The sequence below is a fragment of the Aotus nancymaae genome, unplaced genomic scaffold, assembly GCF_030222135.1.
Source record: "Aotus nancymaae isolate 86718 unplaced genomic scaffold, 86718_ANA_hifiasm-v0.15.2.pri h1tg000002l, whole genome shotgun sequence".
NCBI classification, from domain to species: Eukaryota; Metazoa; Chordata; class Mammalia; order Primates; family Aotidae; genus Aotus; species Aotus nancymaae.
The window spans coordinates 55,170,586-55,192,722 of NW_026988413.1; the positions used below are offsets into that span (position 1 = coordinate 55,170,586).

The 22,137-nt window shown below is 40.9% G+C and overlaps 1 protein-coding gene and 1 non-coding gene across 2 annotated transcripts in view; one reads left to right on the forward strand and one right to left on the reverse strand.

The window, feature by feature from the left end:
* The window catches only part of FBXL13 (F-box and leucine rich repeat protein 13), a 221,782-nt gene that overhangs the window by 160,561 nt on the left and 39,084 nt on the right, over nucleotides 1–22,137 (forward strand). Inside the window, exon 15 of the mRNA XM_064383138.1 lies at nucleotides 7,344–7,478. Coding sequence (XP_064239208.1) covers nucleotides 7,344–7,478 — 135 coding nt within the window. The remainder of the gene's footprint in view (nucleotides 1–7,343; nucleotides 7,479–22,137) is intronic.
* On the reverse strand, nucleotides 4,981–5,082 carry LOC135274298 (U6 spliceosomal RNA). The gene has a single exon (XR_010342151.1). It is a non-coding gene; the product is annotated as a U6 spliceosomal RNA (small nuclear RNA).

The window sequence follows — 22,137 nt, forward strand, 5'->3', positions numbered from 1 at the left end:
CTAGAGAGAGAAAGGTTAGACAGGCCCTCCCGAAGTGTAACAAATGTATTCATTAGCTTAGGACAGGATTGAGCTGGGGAGGGGGAATGGGATGGAAGAGGAAACAAAGTAGCCGAGTTGAGTAGAGAAGTGAGACAAAAGCTGACTGAAGGATTTTTAAAGAGAAAGTAAGACTCAGAGTGTAGAGGAATGGTAAAGAAGGCATTTTTTTCTTTTCTTTATGGAAAGCCCTAGTTTGGGTAGGTTTTGGGCTAGGCATCTTAATGGCGACTTGGGGTCTAAGTGGGACTTCTGGTTCCCCATAGTTGGCTTTTGTGGGGCACTCGGAGGCGAGGAAGGGATAGGAACAGTACTACACTCAACACGGGCAGAAGTATTCCTTTCCCAGAGGGGTGGCTGAGAAAACCTACAGACTATAATGATTAATGCAATGATGATAATAAGGAGGAAAACAAAAAGAGACGTGGCTAGGACTGTCTGCCACATGGCAAAATTAGAGGCTACAATAAAGACAGCACCACATACAAGACTGACGGACAAAGGGTGGGTGCCCCCCAGATGGGAGACCAGTCTGATGCCTTCCCGGCCATGTCCCTGTGGAACTGCGGGTTGAGGCCCACACAAGCCCCGTAGTGTCAGGCCGTGGGACTACACATAAACTCACTCACTCACTCACATTGGAATTAGGAAGAAAGGGAGAAAATAGAGTTAAAAGTAGAAAGCGAGAGAAAGTAGAGTTAAAAATAGAAAGCGGGAGAAAGTAGAGTTAATAGAAAGCAGGAGAAAGTAGAGTTAAAAATAGAAAGCTGCCACCTCTTAAGGACGCAGTCCAGCTGCCATTTAGGTGGAAGAGAAAGCTAAGAGCGAGAAGTGGCCACCATCTTAAGGGCGTGGTACGGCCATCATCTTAGGTGGAAGAGAAAGAGAGAGAGACAGAAAAAGAAAGAAGCCAAAAATACAGTTTCTTAAATAAATGGGAGCCTTTTATGCCAAATGGACTAATTTAAAATAATGAATTTGGTATAAGCCGGGGGTAATGGGGCTTCTGAATACCCACACCTCAATCGCTGCTGCAGGGATGGTCAGAAGAGCGGCTAGGCATCCCAGGCCATGCTTACCGAGCACCGACAACGAGAGGGTTCAGGAAAGTGGGGATGTCTCCCTCCAAATCCTGACCCTGACACGACAACGAGAGGGTTCAGGAAAGTGGGGACGTCTCCCTCAAAATCTTGTCCCTAAGAAACGCCTCATGGGGAGAATACAAGAGTGTAGGGACATCTCCTCTATGCTCAAGTCCTCGCGACGAGGCCAGGGCCACAGGCCCACAGCAAACAACAAGAAAGAGTCCCTGATGCGGCCGTGATTGCGAGCAGGGAGTCCACACAATGAGGCAAGCAGCAAGAGGGGTAGTGGGCAACAGAAGTCTTACCTTGCGGTGAAAGGGCTGCTCCCCGGTCCGGCGTTGAGTGGAGGAGTCAGTTTCCCCCAGGAGGGGTCTTACAACTCCTCCCGTGTTTCGGCACCACTTGTAAGGTTTGTTCTTGGGTTCTTGCTGCGTTTAAAATGAAGAAACTGAGGCCAGCACGAAGATAATCCAATGCGAAGGAATTTATTCAGGCTCCCGTGTGAGGTTCTGTGGTCTGGACAGGAGGGGCCTGAGAAGTCACATGGACTCCTCTCAGGCACGGGGTTTTATAGGGAATGGAGGCATTTGATTGGCTGTGCCCAAGGTGAGTGGGACAAAATGGAGGGGAGTGGGACCCGGATGGAACAAAATGGAGGGGAGTGGGGCCCAGATAGGACAAAATAGTAGGCAGGAAGACAAAATGGCAGGCACGGGGTGGGGCCTGCAGAAGACAAAATGGCAGGCACGGAGTGGGGCCTGGATAGGACAAAAAGGTAGGAAGTGGGGCCTGGATGGGACAAAATGGTATCAGGTAGGTCCTGGGAAGGGGGTGTGTTAGAGCCCCCAGAGAGGGAAGGGAGTGTGTCCGAGCTCCCAGAAAGGGAAGGGGGTGTGTCCGAGCCCCCGGCGAGGGAACCGGCCTTACACATTCATTTTGGATACTGTCTCATCTTGAACTAATTTTGCGTGTCAGATGTTGGCAAAGATAAATTAGACTTGGATTCTACCCTCAAGAAGCTACAGTCAATGCAGAAGATGAGACAGTTATATGAATAACTATAATACAAGTAGAAAGTGAGAAAATTGCCTGGGCATGGTGGCTCATGCCTGTTATCCCAACGTTTTGGGAGCCAAGGAGGAAGGATCACTTGAGGCCAGAAGTTCGAGATCAGCTTGGGCAACATAGTGAGACCCTGTCTCTATAAAAATTAAAAAATTAGCCAGTCATGGTAGCATGCACATATGTGGAAGACTGAGGTAGAATTATTCAAGCTTAGGAGTTCGAGGCTACAGTGAGCTATGATCATGCCACTGTGCTCCAACCTGGGAGACAGAGCAAATCCCTGTCAAAAAAGAAAGAAAAGCATCATTTCTCCCACAGGGAAGAATTGGGGAAAACTATAGAATAAGCCACATTTGAGCTGGTTTGAAGCCAAAGATTATCTCTCAAATCACCATCTAATTTTGTAACAAATTCCATCATGAAAGTGTCTTTGGAAATACTTACTTTGGTCCTTGGCCTTGCCCCCCGCTTTCCCTTTCAGAGTTCCCTCCATGTTTTAAAGCAGTGAGCTCCTCTGAGGCTGGGCCTTCACTAAGCCTCACTCAGGCTGGTTTCCCTGGCAGGGAGGGTGGAAATGCAGGAGTGGCAACTCCAGGAGGGGCAGCTTCAGGCTCTGCAGAGTTTAGTTTTGGTGGCCAGGCCATGATCAGTCCCACCTGCTCTGATGCTCAGTGGGAACAAGGCCATTGTTGGTGGAGTGTAGCTCTGCATCTCATGGGATATGCGATATAGATATTTTGGGCCTCAAATATAAGGCCCAAGAAACTGAAGGTTTTGTATTTAGTTGATATCTTAAAATTGTGGAAGTTGCATTTTAGCCTTTCGGACAGGCAGAAATGTCTTCTTTATAGAAAATGTTTCTTGATGGCATATTTTTTTCCAGAATTAACAACAGACAAGGAAAGAAATCCCCAACTTTGCAATAGAATTAATTGGGAATTAATGAGGTGAGTAGTCAAGAGATGGTGTTATGAGTATGCAACACAAAGTGACCTGTTTTAAGGCTAGAAGCTGCCACCTGTTGAAGTGGTTTAAATCAGGATTTTGGCAGAAGCACATTATTGTGACAGTCAAAATATGTGAGTGAAATTCAGTCTCCTCTACATACCCTATTTAGGAATGTAGTCATTAAGGCCCTACACTGTGACTCAGCTCAGAAGACACAAGAAGGAATGATCTAACTCTGTAAGAGATATGGAGGTTTTCTTCCAGATTGTTAACCCACAGCAGATTGGCTGATACATGGAAGAGGAGCCAAACTTGATCATGTTTGCATTTTATCTCCCTCTTTACTGTAAAGGATTTTGACTTGAAAGAAACTTAGTGTTGCATTTTCCAAGAAAAGAAAATCAGCAGCGTTGATATAAGTATGGTTCTGCAGTACCGGAACCAGAAGTGTATATTGTAATCTTATCTGTAGGGGTGAAATGGAATTTTATGAGTGATTATGTTGAAACATGCTTGCAGACTTAAGTACTTAATATGACTTATATGTGCTTAAGGGAAAACATGAATTGTAAGAGAGGAAAAGTCCTGACTTCAGTTCTCTGATCTGCCACTAATGATTTAGCATAAAGCCTTGGACTAATTTTTGTGCCTCAGATTTTCCATGGATGAGAATGTACCACGAATGTATCATAGATCTTGTAATCATTTTTAAGTTATTTTTAAATTTAAAACCTCTGAGAACATTTGGCTTTAAAGAATATTAGAGCTTTTAAAAAGGCATAAGGCAATTCGAGCAGTCCAAGACATTGGCAGATGCTATTCAAGAGGGTTTTGAGACACAAAGAGCCTTAATCTCCCTTTAAAGCTTGTTTCATCTTTCAATAAATTATTCTTATAGTTTAAATATTTTTTCTTGCTTTAATTTTTCTCTGGTTCCTCTAACTTTGTCCATTCTCTCTAACAATGTTAATGTCTCTAACAAGGGAAGACAATGTCACCTTACTCCTTGCAACATAAGAATTCTTGTATTATTAAGACTTCTTAATTTTCTTGAAGACACAAAGGATCAGTGAACCAACTAGTATTTATTGAGCACTTACTGTGTTCTAATATGATGTTTGGGAAAGGAATATGACAGCTGTAGGACTTCCAGGCAGTACAAAATGCTTATTGCATTCTTATTGAAAAACTTACTGAATCTCCTGATTCCAGTCATTCAAATGTAGATTCCTTTCTGTACCTCCTTGGGTGTGCCTCACTATGCTTGATTATCTCCAGTGAGAGGTCCCAAGCTATCTCCTGACAAGCTGCTCCTTCAGTTTTTGCCATCACATAGTTGCCAGACAAGACAGATTTTCATATAATACAGGAATGAGTCAAATACTTTAAGTGCTGAATCAACTGAAAAAGACAAGTTCTGCATGAGATCAAAGAATGAATCACTGTTGGCTGTTGTGGTCAGGAAAAGATGATGACCTAGGGTTAAATAACCAATATCTTTCAGTTTTTCTCAAGGTACAATACATGCATGTATCTTTATTATTATTGGTGTCATTTGCAAATCCTAATAATAGTTAACATTTATCTTACTCTTCTTAATGACTTAAAATTTTTTAAGTGGCAAATAAAAATTGTATATATTTATGAAGTATAATGTGATGTTTTGATATACTTATACATTGTGGAAAGGTTAAATCAAGCTAATTAACATTCATCACCTTACATACTTATATTTTTTATGGTGAGAACATTTAAAATCCATTAGCAAATTTCAAGTATATAATACATTGTTATTAACTATAGTCGTCATATACAATAAATCTCTTAAACTTTCTTCTAACTGAAAAAAAAATTGAATGACACATATCTGTGTCATCCTTGTTTAGGGGCCATGCTAATCTCTGTATTTTTCCAATTTTAGTATTTGTGCTGCCAAAGTAAGCACTAGTTAACTTTTACATGGTGCTGTGTGCCGAGCACTAGCGAATGTGCATACCGCCTCTCAACTGACACTGTATATAAAATCTTACAGATATCTAGTGAATCTATTTTGTGCTAAGAGCCACATCATTTATGTCTGTGTGTGTGTGTATATAATTTTATAATCTACACAACCACTCTTTGATATGGGTATTATTATCACCATTTTGCCCAAGGAGACACTGGGACTCTGAGAAGTTCAGTAACCCACAGTAGCAGAGCCAGGCTTCTCACCCCACTCTGTGATGCCACAGCCCTAGTTTTGTCTATTAGGCTACACTGCCTCTCCTGGAAATCTTCCCTATTCTATTAATTTAAACAGCTAGCTAACTAGTTCTTTCCAAAGGGCTAGTTCTTTCCTTAGGGCTAGTTCTTTCCTTAGGGCTAAAACAAGAGCAAATTGGCATAAGCACTGGGAGAAAGGCCCACTGGTGGTTTTACCTCTGAAGTCATTCTGAGGCCCATGCACTGGCCCTTCTCTCAGTTCTGAGAGGAAAATGACATGAAGTCCAATGGACATCCATTTTCATATATAAATAAGGAGCACCTTTAGTAACCCACTAGGGTTACTAAAATCTAGTACTTACAACTAAAATTAATGGTAAACTATCATTTACTGAGGTCTCTAACTTTGTATTCTAAGAAGCGCTGCTTCATAATGAGGCAGAATCCTTAGTGTGATTCAGCACATGTAGATAATTATTATAATTCTCAATTTTTTTTTTTTTTTTTTTTTTTTGAGACGGAGTTTCGCTCTTGTTACCCAGGCTGGAGTGCAATGGCGCGACCTCGGCTCACCGCAACCTCCGCCTCCTGGGTTCAGGCAATTCTCCTGCCTCAGCCTCCTGAGTAGCTGCGATTACAGGCACGCGCCACCATGCCCAGCTAATTTTTTGTATTAGTAGAGACAGGGTTTCACCATGTTTACCAGGATGGTCTCGATCTCTTGACCTCGTGATCCACCCGCCTTGGCCTCCCAAAGTGCTGGGATTACAGGCTTGAGCCACCGCACCCGGCCTATAATTCTCACATTTTAAGGGAGGAAATGTCATCTCTCCCTCCCTCCCTCCCTTCCTTTCTTCCTTCTTTCCTTCCTTCCTGTCTGTCATGACTTTTAATTTCTACTCTTTTTTCTTTTTATTTTTACAATTACAGTTAGGTTTACTTTTGTGGATCATCTTGTTCTTGTATAACTGCTGAGTTGTAAACTTTGATGTGTTATTTCCTCATGGAGTCTTATAACTGAGTTTTTTTTAACTGAAAAGCAGGAATGAAAATTCAGAAGTATTGATATAAAGGGAATGATTTCCAATGATTTCCAGGCCTTTTTCTAGCCCTAGATATTTCAGGTGAACATTTCAGCATTTCAAAACAATACTAAAGAGTACATATTATTTTCCTTAAGTTAAAAAAGAGGATCCAGGCGCGGTGCCTTATGCCTGCAATCCTAGCACTTTGGGAAGCCAAGGCGGGTGGATCGCTTGAGATCAGGAGTTTGAGACCAGCCTGGCCAACATGGCGAAACACCATCTCTACTAAAAATACGCACACACATAAAAATTAGCTGGGCATGGTGGTGCATGACTGTAGTCTCAGTAGTCACAAGAGGCACAAGAATCACTTGAACCTGGCAGGCAGAGGTTGCAGTGAGCCGAGATCGCATCATTGCGCTCCAGCCTGGGCGACAGAGCAAGACTCTGTCTCAAAACAACAACAACAACAACAACAAAAACAAGACTGAGGCTTAGAAAGTTAGTAACTTGCTAAGATTTCAGAGGTAATAAGTAAGTGGTAGAAATGAAATTAAAACTCAGATCTGTCTGATTCCAAAGAGTCCATTCTTCCCATTACATTCCACTGTCAATCTTGGAGTGTCTGCCATCTAATCTTACCCTCAGATTCCTTTTTTTCCACTTATGTGGCTAGATGTAATTAATAATTACAGACAATATAAGTCAAATTTCATTAGACCTAACTTCAAGAAAACTATATTTTGTTAGCAGGCAACTGAATATTACTAAGCTGTTAAACTGCTTTGTGGATATCTTTTGCTATAAAGAGATTTCGGATGTAATGTGTGTTTTTAAAAATTTTTTTGGCATCAAGATGTAACATCTGTATTTCAGGGACTGAAATATACATTTAATAAGCTGCTATAAGTAAGATAGCTCTAGATGACTAAAGAAAAGAAATTTCTTTTCTTTTTGACCTTGGAATTTTTTGCAGGCATTCTGCAAAAGCTCCCTGATCTTGGAATGTTTGGATGTCTCTTATTGCTCCCAGCTGTCAGATATGATTATCAAAGCATTGGCCATTTACTGCATTAACCTCACATCTCTCAGCATTGCTGGCTGTCCAAAGGTATGTGCAGGAGTCAGGGCTCAGACACGTCAAATTTAAGCACAGCCAAGGGACAAGGCAGGACAGCTATCAGGGCTGGACTCAGAATGTATTTTCTCTGCCATGGTTGAGGTATTCATTGGATTTTTTTTTTTTTTAATCCTCCAATTGGAAATAGCTTATGATTCCATTGGTGTCAATGTAGAATTTCTCAAAAGTCAAAAACATAATTCTCATACAAATATAAACACGTTTCAAATATTTATTTAATTCATTAATGAGAGAACCAACAAAATGACAAAGCCAGTGTGAAGAGCATTTGAATGAACTTAGTATTTGTAGGAACTGATGAAAGAATGTTGGAGTAAGAGTGTTAGGTTAGGTCTAAAAGTGTCTTACAACTCATTAAATCCATAACCTTGGGGTTATAGTTTCTACCAGATACAAATAATTTGCATTTTTCCCGGACAAAAATATAACAATTAACATATAACTTCATGGAGTTGGGGCCTTAGTCAACAGTACACAGTATGTCAAACAAAGGCGTGATTTCCTACAGAACTTTCCAGGCAGACCTGTTAAACAGTGTTCCAGTTTGACACTCCAAGGACATACCACCATCTTTTGTCTTATTTTCAAGTGTTTTATAATTTTTCATGACCTCTGTATATAAATGAAATAAGTACTATTGTCAAAAATTTGGACTACATATAAAAGCTTAAAGGATGTTAAACAAATATGCATGAAATGCATCACTCTATATCCAAGGTTTAGAGGGAGAAGGAGGTAAGAGGAATCAATTTATTTTATTTTATTGCACTTTAGGTTCTGGGATACATGTGAAGAACATGCAGGATTGTTGCATAGGTACATACATGGCAATGTGGTTTGCTGCCTCCATCCCCATCACCTATATCTGGCATTTCTCCCCATGTTATCCCTCCCAACTCCCTACCCCCTGCTATCCCTCCCTTAGTCCCCCGCAACAGACTCCAGTGTGAGATGCTACCCTCCCTGTGTCCACGTGTTCTCATTGTTCAACGCGCACCTTTGAGTGATGACATGCAGTGTTTGTTTTTCTATTCTTGTGTCAGTTTGCTGAGAATGATAGTTTCCAGGTTCATCCATGTCCCTACAAAGGACATGAACTCATCATTTTTTATGGCTACATAGTATTCTATGGTGTATATGTGCCACATTTTCCTTGTCCAGTCTATCATTGATGGGCATTTGGGTTGGTTCCAGGTCTTTGCTATTGTAAACAGTGCCGCAATGAACATACGTGTGCATGTGTCTTTATAATACAACAATTTATAATCTTTTGGGTATATACCCAGTAATGGGATTGCTGGATCAAATGGAATTTCTATTTCTAGGTCCTTGAGGAATTGCCACACTGTCTTTCACAGTGGTTGAACTAATTTACACTCCCACCAACAGTGTAAAAGTGTTCCTATTTCTCCACATCCTTTCCAGCATCCGTTGTCTCCAGATTTTTTAATGATAGCCTTTGTAAATGGTGTGAGATGGTATCTCAATGTGGTTTTGATTTGCATTTCTCGAATGCCCAGTGATGATGAGCATTTTTTCATGTTTGTCGCCCTCATATATGTCTTCTTTTGAAAAGTGTCTGTTCATATCCTGACCCACTTTTGAATGGGTTTGTTTGTTTTTTTCTTGTAAATCTGTTTTAGTTCTTTGTAGATTATGGATATAAGTCCTTAGATAGGCAGATTGCAAATATTTTTTCCCATTTTGTTGGTTGCTGGTTCACTCTATTGATTATTTCTTTTGCTGTGCAGAAGCTCTCAAGTTTAATTAGATCCCATTTGTCTATTTTGACTTTTGTTGCCATTGCTTTTTGTGTTTTAGTCATGAAGTCCTTGCCTATGCCTATGTCGTCAATGGTTTTTGCCTAGGTTTTCTTCTAGGGTTTTTATGGTGTTAGGTCTTAGGTTTAGATCTTTAATCCATCTGGAGTTAATTTTAGTGTAAGGTGTCAGGAAGGGGTCCAGTTTCTAATTTTTGCACACAGCTAGCTAGTTTTCCCAACACTATTTATTAAACAGGGAATCCTTTCCCCATTGCTTTTGTCAGGTTTGTCAAAGATCAGATGGTTGTAGATGTGTGGTATTGCCTCTGAGGCCTCTGTTCTGTTTCATTGGTCTATATCTCTGTTTTGGTATCAGTACCATGCTGTTTTGATTACTGTAGCCTTGTAGTATAGTTTGAAGTCAGATAGCATGATGCCTCCAGCTTTGTTCTTTTTGCTTAGAATTGACTTGGCTATGCGGGCTCTCTTTTGGTTCCATATGAAGTTTAAGGTGGTTTTTTCCAGTTCTGTGAAGAAGGTCATAGGTAGTTTGATGGGGATAGCATTGAATCAATAAATTACTTTGGGCAGTATGGCCATTTTAACAATATTGATTTTTCCTAACCATGAGCATGGAATGTTTTTCCATCTGTTTGTGTCCTCTCTCATTTCATTGAGCAGTGGTTTGTAGTTCTCCTTGAAGAGGTCCTTTACATCCTTTGTTAGTTGTATTCCTAGGTATTTTATTCTCTTTGTAGCAATTGTGAATGGCAGTTCATTCTTGATTTGGGTCTCTTTAAGTGTGTTACTGATGTATAGGAATGCTTGTGATTTTGGCACATTTATTTTGTATGCTGAGACTTTGTTGAAGTTGCTTATCAGATTAAGGAGATTTTGGGCTGAGACAATGGGGTCTTCTAAATATACAATCATGTCATCTGCAAATAGAGACAATTCAACTTCCTCCTTTCCTAATTGAATACTTTATTTCTTTTTCTTGCCTGATTGCTCCAGCTAGAACTTCCAATACTATATTGAATAGGAGTGGTGAGAGAGGGCATACTTGTCTAGTCAAAGGGAATGCTTCCAGTTTTTGCCCATTCAGTATGATATTGGCTGTGGGTTTGTCATAATAGCTTTTATTATTTTGAGATATGTTCTGTTGATACCTAGTTTATTGAGACTTTTTAGCATAAAGGCTGTTGAATTTTGTCAAAGGCCTTCTCTGCATCAATTGAGATAATCATGTGGTTTTTGTCTTTGGTTCTGTTTATGTGGTGAATTATGTTTATAGACTTCAGTATGTTGAACCAGCCTTGCATCCCTGGAATGAAGCCTACTTGATCATGATGGATAAGCTTTTTGATGTGCGGTTGCAATCGGTTTGCCAGTATTTTATTGAAGATTTTTGCATCTATGTTCATCATGGGTATTGGCCTGAAGTTTTCTTTTCTTGTTGAGTCTCTGCTGAGTTTTGGTATCAGGATGATGTTGGTCTCACAAAATGACTGCTGAAGGATTCCCTCTTTCTGGATTGTTTGGAATAGTTTCAGAAGGAATGATACCAGTTCCTCTTTGTATGTCTGGTCGAATTAGGCTGTGAACCCATCTGGACCTTGGCTTTTTTTGGTTGGTAGGCTATTAATTGCTGCCTCAACTTCAGCCCTTGTTATTGGTCTATTCAGGGTTTCAACTTCTTCCTGGTTTAGGCTTGGGAGGATGCAAATGTCCAGGAATTTATCCATTTCTTCCAGGTTTTCTAATTTATGTGCATAGAGTTGTTTGTAGTAATCTCTGATGGTAGTTTGTATTTCTGTGGAATCAGTGGTGATATCCCCTTTATTGATTTTTATTGCATTTATTTGATTCTTCTCTCTTTTCTTTTTTATTAATCTGGCTAGTGGTCTATTTTATTGATCTTTTCAAAAAACCAGCTCCCGGATTTATTAATTTTTTGAAGGGCTTTTTGTGTCTCTATCCCCTTCAGTTCTGCTCTGATTTTAGTTACTTCTTGTCTTCTGCTAGGTTTTGAGTTTTTTTGATCTTGCTCCTCTAGCTCTTTGAATTTTGATGATAGGGTGTCAATTTTAGATCTTTCCTTGCTTCTCATGTGGGCCTTAATTGCTATAAATTTTCTGCCAGACACTGCTTTAAAAGTGTCCCTGAGATTCTGGTGTGTTGTGTCTTTGTTCTTCTTGTTGTTGTTGTTGTTTTAACTCAATTCTTCTTTATTGCATTTTAGATTTGGGGGTACATGTGAAGAACACACAAGATTGTTGCATAGGTACATACATGCAGTGTGATGTGCTGCCTTCCTCCCCATCACCTATATCTGGCATTTCTCCCCATGCTATCTCTCCCCAACCCCCCACCCACCACCGTCCCTCCCCTATTTCCCCCCTACAGACCCCAGTGTGTGATGCTCGCCTCCCTGTGTCCATGTGTTCTCATTATTCAGTACCCAACTATGAGTGAGAACATGCGGTGTTTGATTTTCTGTTCTTTTGTCAGTTTGCTGAGAATGATGGTTTCCAGGTTCATCCATGTCCCTATAAAGGATGCAAACTCATCGTTTTTGATGGCTGCATAGTATTCCATGGTGTATATGTGCCACATTTTCATTGTCCAGTCTATCATAAATGAGCATTTGGGTTGGTTCCATGTCTTTGCTATTGTAAACAGTGCTGCAATGAACATTTGTATGCATGTGTCCTTATAGTAGAACGATTTATAATCCTTTGGATATATACCCAGTAATGGGATTGCTGAGTCAAATGGAATTTCTGTCTAGGACCTTGAGGAATTGCCACACTGTCTTCCACAATGGTTGAACTAATTTACACTCCCACCAACGGTGTAAAAGTGTTCCTATTTCTCGACACCTCTCCAGCATCTGTTGTCTCCAGATTTTTTAATGGTTGCCATTCTAACTGGCGTGAGGTGGTATCTCAATGTAGTTTTGATTTGCATTTCTCTAATGACCAGTGATGAGGAGCATTTTTTCATGTGTTTGTTGGCCTCATATATGTCTTTTTTTGTAAAGTGTCTGTTTATGTCCTTTGCCCATTTTTGAATGGGCTTGTTTGTTTTTTTCTTGTAAATCTGTTTTAGTTCTTTCTAGATTCTGGATATCAGCCCTTTGTCAGATGGGTAGATTGCAAAAATTTTTTCCCATTTTGTTGGTTGCCAATTCACTCTAATGACTTTTGCTGTGCAGAAGCTCTGGAGTTTGATTAGGTCTCATTTGTCTATTTTGGCTTTTGTTGCCAATGCTTTTGGTGTTTTAGTCATGAAGTCCTTGCCTATGCCTATGTCTGGAATGGCTTTGTCTAGATTTTCTTCTTGGGTTTTTATGGTGTTAGGTCTTATGTTTAAGTCTTTAATCCATCTGGAGTCAATTTTAGTGTAAGGTGTCAGGAAGGGGTCGAGTTTCTGCTTTCTGCATATGGTTAGCCAGTTTTCCCAACACCACTTATTGAACAGGGAATCCTTTCCCCATTGCTTGTTTTTATCAGGTTTGTCAAAGATCGGGTGGTTGTAGATGTGTGGTGTTGCCTCCGAGGCCTCTGTTCTGTTCCATTGATCTATATCTCTGTTTTGGTACCAGTACCATGCTGTTTTGATTACTGTAGCCTTGTAGTATAGTTTGAAGTCCGGTAGTGTGATGCCTCCTGCTTTGTTCTTTTTGCTTAGAATTGACTTGGCTATGCGGTCTCTCTTTTGGTTCCATATGAAGTTTAAGGTGGTTTTTTCCAGTTCTGTGAAGAGGGTCATTGGTAGCTTGATGGGGATAGTGTTGAATCTGTAAATTATTTTGTCAGTATGGCCATTTTCATGATATTGGTTCTTCCTAATCATGAACATGGAATGTTTCTCCATCTGTTTGTGTCCTTCCTTATTTCGTTGAGCAGTGATTTGTAGTTCTCCTTGAAGAGGTCCTTTACATCATTTGTTAGTTGTATTCCCAGGTATTTTATTCTCTTTGTAACAATTGTGAATGGCAGTTCGTTTTTGATGTGGCTCTCTTTAAGTCTGTTATTGGTGTTTAGGAATGCTTGTGATTTTTGCACATTGATTTTGTATCCTGAGACTTTGCTGAAGTTGCTTATCAATTTCAGGAGATTTTGGGCTGAGATGATGGGATCTTCCAGATATACAATCCTGTCGTCTGTAAATATAGACAATTTGACTTCCTCTTTTCCTATTTGAATGCCCTTTATTTCTTTTTCTTGCCTAATTACTCTGGCTAGAACTTCCAATACTATATTGAATAGGAGTGATGAGAGAGGGCATCCTTGTGTAGTGCCAGATTTCAAAGGGAATGCTTCCAGTTTTTGCCCATTCAGTATGATATTGGCTGTTTGTTGGTTTGTCATCAATAACTTTTATTATTTTGAGATATGTTCAGTCAATACCCAGTTTATTGAGGATTTTTAGCATAAAGCACTGTTGAATTTTGTCAAAGGCCTTCTCTGCATCATCTGAGATGATCGTGGTTTTTGTCTTTGGTTCTGTTTATGTGGTGAATTACATTTATAGACTTGCATATATTGAACCAGCGTTGCATCCCTGGAATGAAGCCTACTTGATTATGGTGGATAAGCTTTTTGATATACTGTTGCAATTGGTTTGCCAGCATTTTATTGAAGATGTTCGCATCAATGTTCATCATGGATATCAGACTGAAGTTTTCTTTTCTTGTTGAGTCTTTGCTGGGTTTTGGTATCAGGATGATGTTGGTCTCATAAAATGATTGTTGAAGGATTCCTTAGTTAGATTGTTTGGAATAGTTTCAGAAGGAATGGTACCAGTTCCTCTTTGTATGTCTGGTAGAATTTGGCTGTGAACCCATCTGGACCTGGGCTTTTTTTGGGTGGTAGGCTCTTAATTGCTGCCTCAACTTCAGCCCTTGTTATTATCCTATTCAGAGTTTCAGCTTCTTCCTTGTTTAAGCTTTGGAGGATGCAAGTGTCCAGGAATTTATCCATTTCTTCCATGTTTACTCGTTTATGTGCATAGACATGTTTGTAATACTCTCTGCTGATGGTTTGTATTTCTGTGGAATCTGTGGTGATATCCCCTTTATCATTTTTTATTGCATCTATTTGATTATTCACTTTTCTTTTTTATTAATCTGACTAGTGGTCTGTCTATTTTGTTGATCTTTTCGAAAAGCCAGCTCCTGGATTTATTGATTTTTTGAAGGGTTTTTTGTGTCTCTATCTCCTTCAATTCTGCTCTGATCTTAGTTATTTCTTGTCTTCTGCAAGGTTTTGAGTTTTTTTTATCTTGCTCCTCTAGCTCTTTCAATTTTGATGATAGGGTGTGAATTTTAGATCTTTCCTTGCTGCTCATGTGGGCATTTATTACTCTATATTTTCCTCTAGACACTGCTTTAAATGTGTCCCAGAGATTCTGGTATTTTGTGTCTTTGTTCTTGCTGGTTTCAAAGAACATCTTTATTTCTGCCTTCATTTCATTGTTTATCCAGTCAACAGTCAAGAGCCAGTTGTTCAGTTTACATGAAGGTGTGCAGTTCTGAGTTAGTTTCTCAATTCTGAGTTCTAACTTGATTGCACTGTGGTCTGAGAGACTGTTTGTTATGATTTCCATTCTTTTGCATTTGCTGAGGAGTGATTTACTTCCAATTATGTGGTCAGTTTTAGAGTAGGTGTGATGTGGTTCTGAAAAGAATGTATATTCTGTGGATTTGGGGAAGAGAGTTCTGTAAATGTCTATTAGGTTTGCTTGGTCCAGATCTGAGTTCAAGTCCTGGATATCCTTGTTAATTTTCTGTCTCGTTGATCTGCCTAATATTGACAATGGGGTGTTAAAGTCTCCCACTATTATTGTGTGGGAGTCTAAGTCTCTTTGTAAGTCATTAAGAACTTGCCTTATGTATCTGGGTGCTCCTGTATTGGGTGCATATGCATTTAGGATCGTTAGCTCTTCTTGTTGCATTGATCCTTTTACCATTATGTAATGTCCTTCTTTGTCTCTTTTGATCTTTGTTGCTTGAAAGTCTATTTTGTCAGAGACGAGAATTGCAACTCTTCTTTTTTTTGCTCTCCATTTGCTTGGTAAATCTTCCTCCATCCCTTTATTTTGAGCCTTTGTGTATCCTTGCATGTGAGATGGGTTTCCTGGATACAGCACATGATGGGTTTTGACTTTTTATCCAATTTGCCAGTCTGTGTCTTTTATTTGGGGCATTTAATCCATTTACATTTAGGGTTAATATTGTTATGTGTGAATTTGATCCTGCCATTTTGATGCTAGCTGGATGTTTTGCCCTTTAGTTGATGCAGTTTCTTCATTGTGTCGATGCTCTTTACCATTTGGTATGTTTTTGGAGTGGCTGGTACTGGTTGTTCCTTTCTGTGTTTAGTGCTTCTTTCAGGAGCTCTTGTAAAGCAGGCCTGGTGGTGATGAAATCTCTGAGTACTTCTTTTTTCAAAAGGATTTGATTTTCCCTTTACTTATGAAGCTTAGTTTGGCTGGATATGAAATTCTGCGTTGGAAGTTATTTTCTTTAAGGATGTTGAATATTGGCCCCCCACTCTCTTCTGGCTTGTAGGGTTTCTGCTGAGGGATCTGGTATGAGTCTGATGGGCTTCCCTTTGCGAGTAACCCGACCTTTCTCTCTGGCTGCCCTTAGCATTTTCTCCTTCATTTCAACCCTGGTGAACCTGATGATTATGTGCCTTGGGGTTGCTCTTCTTGAGGAATATCTTTGTGGTGTTCTCTGTATTTCCTGTACTTGAATATTGGCCTGCCTTGCTAGGTTGGGGAAGTTTTCCTGGATAATATCCTGAAGAGTATTTTCCAGCCTGGATTGATTCTCTCTGTCACATTCAGGTACACTTATCAAACATAGATTAGGTCTTTTCACATAGTCCTATATTTCTTGGAGACTGTTCATTCCTTTTTCCCTTTTTTCTCTAATCTTGCCTTCTCGTTTTATTTCATTGAGTTGATCTTCGACCTCTGATATACTTACTTCTGCTTGGTCAATTCAGCTGTTGAAATTTGTGTATGCTTCATGAAGTTCTCGTGTTGTGTTTTTCAGCTCCATCAATTCACTTATATTCCTCTCTAAGTTGTTTATTCTTGTTAGCATTTCGTCAGATCTTTTTTCAAGGTTCTTAGTTTCTTTGCATTGGGTCAGAACATGTTCTTTTAGCTCACAGAATTTTCTTATTACCCACCTTCTGAAACCTGATTCTGTCAATTCATCACACTCATTCTCCATCCAGCCTTGTTCCCTTGCTGGTGAGGCAGTGTGATCCCTTGTAGGAGGAGAGGTGTTCTGATTTCGGGTGTTGTCATCCTTTTTGCACTGGTTTCTTCCCATCTTTGTGTATTTATCCACCTGTCATCTTTGTAGTTGTTGACTTTCAGATTGGGTCTCTGAATGGATGTCCAGTTTGCTGATGATGAAGTTATTTTTTTCTGTTTCTTAGTTTTCCTTCTACCAGTCAGGCCCCTCTACTGTAGGACTGCTGAGGTCCGCTCCAGGCTCTGCTTGCCTGGGGATCACCTGCAGCAGCTGCAGAACAGTAAGGGTTCCTGCCAGTTTCTTCTGCTATCTTTGTCCCTGAAGGATACCCACCTGATGTCAGTCTGAGCTCTCCTTTATGAGGCAAGTCTTTGGATATATGAGGGTTAGGGAGCTGCTTGAGGAGACAGTCTGTCCTTTATAGGAGCTCAAGTGCTGAGCTGTGAGCTCCGTTGTTCATTCAGAGTTGCTGGGCAGGTACGTTTAAGTCTGCTGCAGTTGAACTCATAACCCTCCCTTTTTTTTCCCCAGGTGCTCTGTCCTGGGGAGTTAGGGCTTTATTTATGAGTTTCTGTTGTGCTGCTGGCTTTTTTCAGGGCTGCCCTGCCCAGCAAGGAGGGAGCCTAGTCAGTGTCTGCCTGCAGAGGCTTTGCTGACCTGCTGTGGGCTTTGCCCAGCTGCCATGTTAACTTCCCTGCAGTCCTGTTTATATGGGTGTAGTTAGAACTGACTTGGCAGTGGTGGCCCACCTCTGTAATGGCAGACTCTCTCTGTAATGGCAGGCTGCCTTGGCAACGGCGGGCTGCCTCGGCAATGGCGGACTACCTTCCTAGTGGTGGAGTGCCTAGGTAATGGTGGACGCCCCCTCCCCCACAGAGCTGGACCATCCCGGGTTCAGCTGTGCTTGCTGTGAAACTCGCAATCCAGAGTGTTTCAGATTGCTGTTTTTTTGTGGGGGTGGGAGCAGCTTATCCTGATCACCTGGTCCCTGCCTTAGAGCCTTTTTTTTTTTTTTTTGTCTCCCAGGTGTTCCAGTCACCTGTTGAAAAGGCACCAGGATCTGTGTGATTTCCTGTGTGGTGTCCCACTGCGCCAGCTGAAACAGCCGCGCTGAGATTCGCAGCAGTTTTTGCCCAGGAATCTCCTGGCCTGGCTCCCTGTTTCAGTCCCCTTTTCTATCAGTTGAATGGGTGACTCTGCCTTCCCCGATCTCCAATCGTCAGCTAAAATGGTGCCCAGACCCGTGTATTTTGTATGGAGAACTGCCGTGCTGGGGTGCTGGCCAAAACAGCCACTCTGGCTGAAACAGCCGTGCTGGTTGCGCCGGCCGAAACAGCTGTGCCAGCCAAAACAGCCACGCTGGTAACCCATGGGGCTCCTCTGCCTGGGAATCTCCTGGTCTGTGGGCAATAATAATCCATCTGGAAATGTGGCATCCACTCACCCTCCACGCTTTCGCTGGTAGCTGTAATCCTGAGCTGCTACTAATCGGCCATCTTGGATCCCCTCCTTCTCGTTGGTTTCTAAGAACATCTTCATTTCTGCCTTCATTTCATTGTTTATCCAGTCAACAGTCAAGAGCCAGTTGTTCAGTTTACATGAAGGTGTGCGGTTATGAGTTAGTTTCTTAATCCTGAGTTCTAATTTGATTGCACTGCGGTCTGAGAGACTGTTATGATTTCCATTCTTTTGCATTTGCTGAGGAATGATTTACTTCGAATTATGTGGTCAATTTTAGAGTAGGTGTCATGTGGTGCTGAAAAGAATGTATATTCTGTGAATTTGGGGTAGAGAATTCTGCAAATGTCTATTAGGTTTGCTTGGTCCAGATCTGAGTTCAAGTCCTGGATATCCTTGTTAATTTTCTGTCTCGTTGTTCTGCCTAATACTGACAATGGGGTGTTAAAGTCTCCCACTAAGTCTAAGCCTCTTTGTAGGTTGTTAAGAACTTGCTTTATGTATCTGGGTGCTCCTGTATTGGGTGCATATATATTTAGGATCGTTAGCTCTTCTTGTTGCATTGATCCTTTTACCCTTATGTAACGCCCTTGTCGCTTTTGATCTTTGTTGGTTTGAAGTCTATTTTATCAAAGACTAGGATTGCAACTCCTCCTTTTTTTTTGCTCTCCTTTTGCTTCGTAAATCTTACTTCATCCCTTTATTTTGAGCCTGTGTGTATTGTTGCATGTGAGATGGGTTTCCTGGATACAGCACATGATGGGTTTTGACTTTTTATCCAATTTGCCAGTCTGTGTCTTTTGATTGGGGCATTTAGCCTATTTACATTTAAGGTTAATATTGTTATGTGTGAATTTGATCCTGCCATTTTGATGCTAGGTGGTTGTTTTGCCCATTAGTTGATGCAGTTTCTTCATTGTGTCGATGCTCTTTACCATTTGGTATGTTTTTGGAGTGGCTGGTACTGGTTGTTCCTTTCTATGTTTAGTGCTTCTTTCAGGAGCTCTTGTAAGGCAGGCCTGGTGATGATGAAATCTCTGAGTAATTGCTTGTTCATAAAGGATTTTATTTCTCCTTCGCTTATGAAACTTAGTTTGGCTGGATATGAAATTCTGGGTTGAAAGTTCTTTTCTCTAAGGATGTTGAATGTTGGCCCCCAGTATCTTCTGGCTTGTAGGGTTTCTGCCGAGAGATCTGCTATGAGTCTGATGGGCTTCCCTTTATGGGTAACCTGACCTTTCTCACTGGCTGCCCTTAGCATTTTTTTCCTTCATTTCAACCCTGGAAATGAATCTGACAATTATGTGCCTTGGGGTTGCTCTTCTTGAGGAATATCTTTGTGGTGTTCTCTGTATTTCCTGGACTTGAATATTGGTCTGCCTTGCTAGGTTGGGGAAGTTCTCCTGGATAGTATCCTGAAGAGTGTTTTCCAGCTTGGATTCATTCTCTCCATCACATTCAGGTACCCTTATCAAATGTAAATTAGGTCTTTTCACATAATCCCATATTTCTTGGAGAATTTGTTCATTTCTTTTTATTCTTTTTTTCTCTAATCTTGCCTTCTCATTTTATTTCATTGAGTTGATCTTCAACCTCTGATATCCTTTATTCTGCTTGGTCAATTCAGCTATTGAAACTTGTGTATGCTTCGTGAAGTTCTCATGTTGTGTTTTTCAGCTCTATGAAGTCTTTTATATTCTTCTCTAAGCTATTTATTCTCATTAGCATTTCATCAAACCTTTTTTCAAGGTTCTTAGTTTCTTTGCATTGGGTTAGAACATGTTCTTTTAGCTCAGAGAAGTTTGTTATTACCTACTTTCTGAAGCCTGTTTCTGTTAATTCATCAGACTCATTCTCAATCCAGCATGTTCCCTTGCTGGTGAGGAGTTGTGATTCCTTGCAGGAGGAGAGGCGTTCTGGTTTTGGGTGTTTTCATCCTTTTTGCTCTGATTTCTTCCCATCTTTGTGGGTTTATCTACATGTGGTCTTTGTGGTTGGATTTTCAGATGGGGTCTCTGAGTGGATGTCCTTTTTGTTGATGATGAAGTTATTTCCTTCTGTTTTTTAGTTTTCCTTCTAACAGTCAGACACCTCTGCTGTAGGACTGCTGGAGGTCCACTCCAGACCCTGCTTGTCTGGGTATCACCTGCAGCAGCTGCAGAACAGTAAGGGTTGCTGCCAGTTTCTTCTTCTGTTATCTTTGTCCCAGAAAGATACCCACCAGATGCCAGCCTTAGCTCTCCTTTATGAGTTGTCTCTTTTGATATATGGGGGATGAGGAGATAGGGGGTTGGGGGCTGCTTGGGAGCTCAAATTCTGAGCTGTGAGCTCCATTGTTCCATTCAGAGCTGCTGGGTAGGTATGTTTAAGTCTACTGCAGTGAAACTCATAACCGCTTTTTCCCAGTGCTCTGTCCTGGGAAGGTGGGGCTTTATTTAAAAGTTCCTGATGTGCTGCTGCCTTTTTTTTAGAGATGCCCTGCCCAGCAAGGAGGTAGCCTAGTCACAGTCTGCCAGAAGAGGCATTGCTTAGCTGCTGTGGGCTCTGCCCAGCTGCTGTGTGAACTTCCTTGTGGTTTTGTTTATACAGGTATAGTTAGAACTGCCTCAGTAATGGCAGTCTGCCTCAGTAATGACAGACTGTCTCTATAATGGTGGACTGCCTCGGTAATGGTGGATAGCCTCAGTAAAGGTGGACTGCCTTAGTAATGGCAGAGTGCCTCAGTAATGGTGAATTGCCTCTGTAGTGGTGGACTGCCTTGGTAATGGCAGATGCCCCTCCCCCCACAGAGCTTGACTGTCCCAGGTCCAGCTGTTCTTGCTGTGAAACTCTCAATCCAGAGCATTTCAGATTACTGGTCTTTGTGGGGGTGGGACCCACTGAGCCAGATCACCTGGCTCCCTGTTTCCGCCCCCTTTTTTTCAGTTGAATGGGTGACTCTTGTCTCCCAGGAGTTCCAGGTGCCAGTAGAAACGGCGTCCAGATTTGTGTGAGTTTTTGTGCGGAGACCTGCTGCGCTGGCTGAAACAGCTGTGCTGTAGACTCATGGTGCTTTTCTGCCTGTGAATCTCCTAGTCCATGGGCAGTAAAAGTTCGTTTGGAAATGCAGTGATCACTCACCCTCTGTGTTCTTGCTGGGAACTGTACTCCAGAGCTGTTCCTATTTGGCCATCTTGGATCATCCAGGAATCAATTATTTTAGTACTCTGATATAAAGGAGTAAAAAGGTTTAGCTTTACCATATGAATTTTTCTGTTTAGACTGTGGGCCAGATGAGTATCCTGATTCAGAAGAGATGGGGGCCATCATTTGGACTAATCTGAATACTCCTCAACTTACCCTGAAGTCATCAGGCTGTGCTCCAGTCTAACATATTCCACTTATGTTGATTCTGATGAGCCGTAAAACATATTAGTGTTTGGTTCATCATTCTATGTGAGGTTTCCCAAAAGTCCACAGGTGAATTTTGAATCCATTGTCCCATCACCACCTGGACATAACCATTGCTGATATTTTATTTTTCTATAGAATTTTTTTCTATGTACAAAGAGATTAGAAATAGTTATAGGAAGTTTGCATTTTGCCTTGTGTTTTAAAAGAATAGAATCATACTTTCCAAAATACATTTTAACCTACTTTTTAATATACTATGAACATATCTCCTTGTAAAGAACTAGAGATGTGGGTTCTGGATTAATAATAGTAGACTGAATATACACGTGTAATTTTATTCCTCCTGAAACCCTGCCAAAACTAGAGATGAAGAGTGAGGGCCCATGTGGATAAGAAAAACAGGAGAGGAGACAAGAACAACAAAAATTTGGAAGCTTGAAAATAGATAGACTAATTTAGCAGACCAGAGACTGCTTTGAATCCTAAGCCAACAGTAGAGAAAGCTGGAAAAAAAAATCTGATTTATACTATAATCTTCAAACTTGGGAGCACAGTGTACCTTTGGAACTGGGTTAAGAGTAGGTATGAAAATAAGGAAGACTGAGTTAGAGATTCTTAAGAAGTAGCTAGATCTCTAGGTTCCAGCCCCTACTCCACAAATCTGGGCAACTGTCTCTCCCCACCCCAAATAGAAGCCTGGAGATTTATTTCCTAAATCCTGATTCTTCAACTCTGAC